Consider the following 6,000-nt stretch of genomic DNA (forward strand, 5'->3'; position numbering starts at 1 on the left):
AAAATCTCCAATGATGGAGATTCCACAAGCTCCCTAGGCAATTTATTCCAGTGTTTAGTCACCCTGACAGAAGGATTTTCCAAATGTACAACCTAAACCTACCTTGCTGCAATTTAAGCCCATTGCTCTTGTCCTATAATCAGAGGTTAAGGAGACTAATTTTTTTCTCTCCTCATTGTAACCTTTTAGATACTTGACATCTGTTATATCCCCTCTGTGTTCTCTTTTCTAGATTAAGTAATCCCAGTTCTTTAAATTTTCCTTCATAGGCTACCTTTTCTAGACCGTTAATAATTTTTGTTGTTGTTCTCTGAACCTTCAATTTGTCCACAACTTTCCTGAAATGTGATGCCCAGAACTTGACATTATGCTCCAGTTTTATGGACCAACACGATTGGCAACACAAATTAATTTGATGCTATTCTTTCTTTTTGTGATCTGACCTGATTTCTTGCATGGCATTTGAAATGTCTGGTAAGTCTTACACTGAGTGTTGTAGTTAAGATCCTGGGGTGAAATATAGTGATAATAATAAGTAGAATTTACCTTTAGATAAGAGAAAAATTGAATATAAACACATTATTGCTTGGTAAGTTTATTGAAGCAACAAATTAATCTTATACAAGATAGCACTATACAGTGTATATTTTTTCCTCTCCACAGGGAGAAGCAGTGCGTATGTCTCGGCAGCTACCCTTGTATTTGTCAAAAGAGGATGTAGAGGACACAATTCACAGGATGAAGCAACAGCTTGGAAATGAAAATAAAGGCTGTGTTCATGGTCGTCCGTTTTTTCATCATTTAACAGATATTCCAGAAGTTAAATAACAAACACAAATCCAAGAAAGTTACTCAGTAAAGTAGAACATTTTGTTTAATTTTGTATTTCTCCTCCTTAATTATGACCCATGCTCTGTATTGTCAGCCTGTTTTCTACAAAATTTTTATACAACAGCATTTTGGTTTCTTAAGTTCATCATCTTTTTGTTTTTTTAAAGTTTAGCTACTGTTTGTAAACTGAAAATAAAATATGAATAATGTATAGAGTATTTGTAACAACTCTGCCTTTTTCACATTAAGAATTTAATTAATGTTTCCAACTATCATGGTGTTTTTTCATGTTACATAATTTTGCTTTTAGAACATGTGCCTAAAAAACCTTTAGACCTCTTTAGTTTAACTTACTTGGGTGTACCTCTTAGAAGGAGTTAACTTGCACTGTTTTGTACATTACTCTGAATCTGATTTAAGTAATAGACATTCTGATTTTCTTTCCCAGATCTGAGGAGCTTGTGTCTCTTATCAATAGCATTCCAGAAAAAGATATTTCTCCACTCAGCTTGTGTCTCTAAAGAATAAAGGAATACAGGTTGAACCTCTCTAGTCCAGAATTCTCTGGTCTGGAAACATCCATTGTGCAGAATGATTTTAGTTAGCTGGATATCCACTTTTCATGGGTGTGGCCAAGTTTCCTGCGGTCCCATCAAATTTTGTTTATCGCCACCATTCCTAGCTCTGTGTTCTGTGCTGTTATTTAGCTCTAATTTATCCCTAAATATCCTCTAGCAGCCCAGTAAGCAGTGGAAGTGTTGTTAATACTGCTAGAAAATATTGACCTCCCATGGTCCAGAAAATTCTCTGGTTCAGCACCAATCAGATCCTGAGGGTGCTGGACTAGAGAGGGTCAACCTGTATAAAAGAAATGCAGTGTGCCAGCTTCACACCTGATATAGCTCCATTGACTTCAGTAGACTTGGACTTTGGATGAATTTGACTGATTAAGATGAGAGAGAAAAATTAACTGCACATCTTTTAAGTTATTTATTGTTATACATTATTCCCAGGGCTCGCCTGAACCCGGCTCTTCCAGGTTGCAATCTAGTCGCCCCGAGCGAGTAGATTGCATTATTTGTCAAGCCCTGATTATTTCCACCAAATATCAGATTTTGAAATAAAGGCTGAAACTGTACATATTTATTGTGACTCTACAATGCAAACATACCTGTGCTTGAAAATTTGGCTCAATTTTCTTATTGAAACTTCTCTGTACTGCACTACACTTGGAATGTGGGCCCTTACTTTTTCTTTGAGTAGTGAACCATACTCCTTCATCTTATACTGACAGCTCATGGTACATGTGTATAGATTTCAACCAAAACATATAACATTGTGCTTCAGCATTTGTAAATGACATCTACGAAAGAAGTAAATGCCTCCCAAAGACAAAGTATCTTGACAGGAGGTGAGATTAAATGCTTCACATACCCTCAGTTATCCTGTTTCAGCATTGCTGCTATCAATAATTTAAAGCCAAGATTCCCAGACTTTGCCCATCTGAACTCTTTGACATCAGTTTGGTATGAGCCTGAGCATGGTTCTGAATTGGCATAGAATAGATCAGATCTCAGTTTGGCCAATATTAACTTCGAAAGTATGGCCTATGCCATCTAAGTGACAGCATGCAATATTCCATCTTGCTGGGAGCAGCTGGACCACACTAGCATGCACTTGATTCACTTGATAGTGAATCTAAGGGTGTCTAAAAATGTATTTGCTACTGGGTTGATCTGCAAGTTAGACATTCCTGCTTAAGCAGAAGGAAATCCAGGCCTGAAGGCTATAGAAATAAAAGAGAACTAATGTTGCTTCATCAACGGAAGAATACTTGGTACAATAAAGGGATGAGACAGGGCGAGATATGATTAGGTAGTCACATCTTCCCTTTCCATTTGCTAATACCTGGTATATAAAGGATTTAGCAACTGCAAAGGGGTAATAGCTGTCAGCTGGTTCCTCTGCTGCCTCATCACTTTCCCACATACATAGATACTCTGTCAAGAAGTAGAAATGGAGATACAAGAATGGGAGCAAATGTAAAGATGTTCAAGTGGAGAAGCTGTTGTGGAAGAGTATTAGAAGTCAGAGAGGAGGGGCTCCCTTATTAAAGCAGCTGTCACCATTCACAATGAGAGAGGTCCATTGGTAAATAAATGCCTTGCTGACGTTTGTTAGACCTGAAGAAGAGGAGGGCTTTGATATCCAAACGCAAGGCCAGCTCCCGAGCAGCGGTTCCAACTGCCAACACATTGACTCTCACAACCCAGCTTCCTCCCATTGCCATGCTCCCCTGCAGCTCCTCACACTGTTGTGTCCTGACTAACCATCAACAGCCACAGAAACTGCTCCCTGATGCTGCTCATGGATGCATCACAGAGCCCCGCCTCTTGGCTCAGAGGTCTTGAGCTCTCTCACCCATGGGAGGGGTTGGGTTAGATGGATGCAGCTGGTAAGAGACAACTTCCAAAAGGGGTCTGGCACTTGAGGGCTATGCAGCTGTGGGGCCTGTCAATAGGAACAGCCACTGTTACAGGTGGGTTTTTTGCCAATATCCCCTCCAAGGCCAGTCACCTTGGTCTCCAACTGTTATCTTTTTAATTTTAAAACTAATGCAGCAGCCAGCGGAGTGATCCCATTTCTGAATGGCCCCAGATAAGGCCAATCCCTCCCCTGTTGCCCTAGCTCTCATCTCTCCTGCTGCAGCTTTACTGTGCTCTTCCAGGCAGAACTATCAGATACTTATCATCCTGTTCTGCCTGACAAAGGTACTTGCTCCCTGCTGCTTCACCCAGAAAGGGCTGGCACTTCGTTGTGTGGGGGAGGTATGATGAGTGGCTGGTGCCAGAGCTCCTAGTGGTGAGAGCTGGGCCTTCTTTCCTGCCTTCACCCACAGATGGAACCAGCAGCATGCTGCCCTAGGGCCTTTCTGGCTGCCTGCTTCATCTGTCTCCTTTCAGAGGCCGATGGAGGTGAAGTACCCAGGAGAAGGCCCCTCCCCCGACTCAGGGTGTGAGGCAGCAGCTGAGGGGCACAGACAGGAGCCATGCTGGCAGGGGATAGATGGCTGCTTGGGGTAGAGCAGAGCAGAGTGGCTGGTGGAAGGTACGGGTGCTGTGTGAAGCCGAGAACTATTGAGTGCAGGTAAGAGGGAGGGCAGAGTGGAAAAACACTGGGAAGCGGAGATAACTAAAAAGTGAGGCTTCTGAGGGGCAGAGGAGGGTCTGTGAGAGATTTAAGCCACAAGAGGTGGGAAGAGGACCCAGAAGAGAGAAACAGAGCGCTAGGGCAAGGAAAGGAGGTGATTTGTTTGGGAAGAAAAGGGACCAAATCCAGGAGAGGGAAACACGCATGGAGTGGCCATGGTGATGAGACATGAAGGGTGGGGGACCTAAGGGTAGAGGTGTGGAACGAATGAGAGATGTTAGAGAATTTAGAAAACTAAACTTTATCTGAGCGATAGAGGCCCAGGAGGAAGAAAAGAAAAAGGGTATTTAGAAAATATACTCAACTATATTTGCCGTAAATGTCACAGGATCCAGGAGGCATAACCCTTTAGAATGAAGATGAGGTGGGAATATGGGGATTCAGGAGACAGTTGGCAGACCTCTTTGTAAATGGCAGATGGGTGGAGAATCAGGTGTTTCTAAGTACAGCAAACAGAAACAGAGCTTTGTTTAATTTGTTTATACTTTTCCCTGAGCTCAGACTGCTAGGCTCTGAATAGCAATCTCCAGGTATAGACCAAAGAACAAGAAAACATGATGCAAGCTGGGAAAGGGAGACTTCACGCTGTCATTTGAACCAGGCTACAGATATCTGGAGTTTGGATACAGATTAAACATATATATTTACATCTTTATTCAGCTTTTTGTTGTAACCATGTATGATTCAATACTTGGTGATTACCAAACTGTTAAGTTGTTTTTTTCAGGATATAAAACAACACATTACATTACAGATACTTGCATTTTATAATATATACTGAATAAGGATTGACACAAATGTTGTGAATTAAGATTTGAAACATTCATATAGTTATGATTAAAATGGACTAATGCATGATTTGAATCCCATTCAAAGATTTATTACATCCTTACAACAAATATACATACGTTCCATCTCACTTATGTGTAAATGATTTGTTAGACATCATAAAGACCCTTAATGTACACAGTAGTTAAGAGATTAAGATGTACAGTATGACAGCATTGTTATGCCATATAACAGTAACTCAGGCCTATTATGAAAATAATATATTAAAGATTGTCAGCTAGTCTCAACCATGTAAGGTGGTTGCCATTTAAAAGTCACCATTTATCCATGTATTATTGTTACATTATTTTGTTTTAAATGTGCCATTGTGTCACAGGTACCATTATGATCTGCTTTTTTATCTTTAACTGTGAGCTCTTCAGGGCAGGGACTATTTTTTAAAGCTGCTTGTACAATGTGTAGCACAACAAGACCTTGATTCTGGTAGGGGCCATAAACATTAACAATCAATAAAAAATAATTCTAGAATGGAGAGCACTATATCAGTTTTCATCTCTATAATCTGGTCTGTCCTCATAGCAGAGTTTCTTAAATAGCAGGGAACACTAGGTCATAAACAGGTTTTTCTCGCTACTTTCCCTCAGAAGTGCCAACCTTACTAGTAAGGATTTTCTAACAAAAGAAAAATGGCAAGGGCACATTTCTGTGAGTCTTAATATATTAAGATAATTGAAGATACAACAAGCTCCCTTTTTTGGGCTTAAACTAGCTTCTCTGTAATTATACAAGACAAGCAATTGTCTAGACACAACTCTTGATATAAGCATCCTAAAAAGAAAGGGCTTATGAGATTCTGGAAAAGCACTTGTTATTTTATTGTAATGGTTTATTTACACAACACTTAACTTGCCATCTATCCAAAGAAGCAGAAGAAAAAAGGTGTAATGGAATCATTCCCCAAACTGGTCCCGACAGAATTGAATTAAGCCTGGTGGGCCCAATTAGCCAATTAAGCAACAAATGAGAGATTTAGGCTGTGTGGAAAGGCTTAATTAGAAAGACGCTCAGAGAACAGACAGGGACTTCTATAAGGCCAGGAGTTCATAGGCTTTCTCCCTGAAGTAAGGGGGGTTGGTGAATAGGAATCCCTGAGACCTAATAGGCCTAACA

At 40.4% G+C, this 6,000-nt stretch overlaps 1 protein-coding gene across 2 annotated transcripts in view; it reads left to right on the forward strand.

Moving 5' to 3' along the window:
- The window catches only part of PMS1 (PMS1 homolog 1, mismatch repair system component), an 84,938-nt gene extending 83,838 nt beyond the window's left edge, over positions 1-1,100 (forward strand). For both annotated transcript variants that reach the window (XM_075934175.1, XM_006113324.3), the window contains one exon: positions 664-1,100. In XM_075934175.1, the coding sequence (XP_075790290.1) occupies positions 664-828 (165 nt within the window). In that variant the 3' untranslated portion in view covers positions 829-1,100. The remainder of the gene's footprint in view (positions 1-663) is intronic.
- Positions 1,101-6,000: the final 4,900 nt, after the last annotated feature.

The sequence above is a fragment of the Pelodiscus sinensis genome, chromosome 7, assembly GCF_049634645.1.
Source record: "Pelodiscus sinensis isolate JC-2024 chromosome 7, ASM4963464v1, whole genome shotgun sequence".
Classification (NCBI taxonomy): Eukaryota; Metazoa; Chordata; order Testudines; family Trionychidae; genus Pelodiscus; species Pelodiscus sinensis.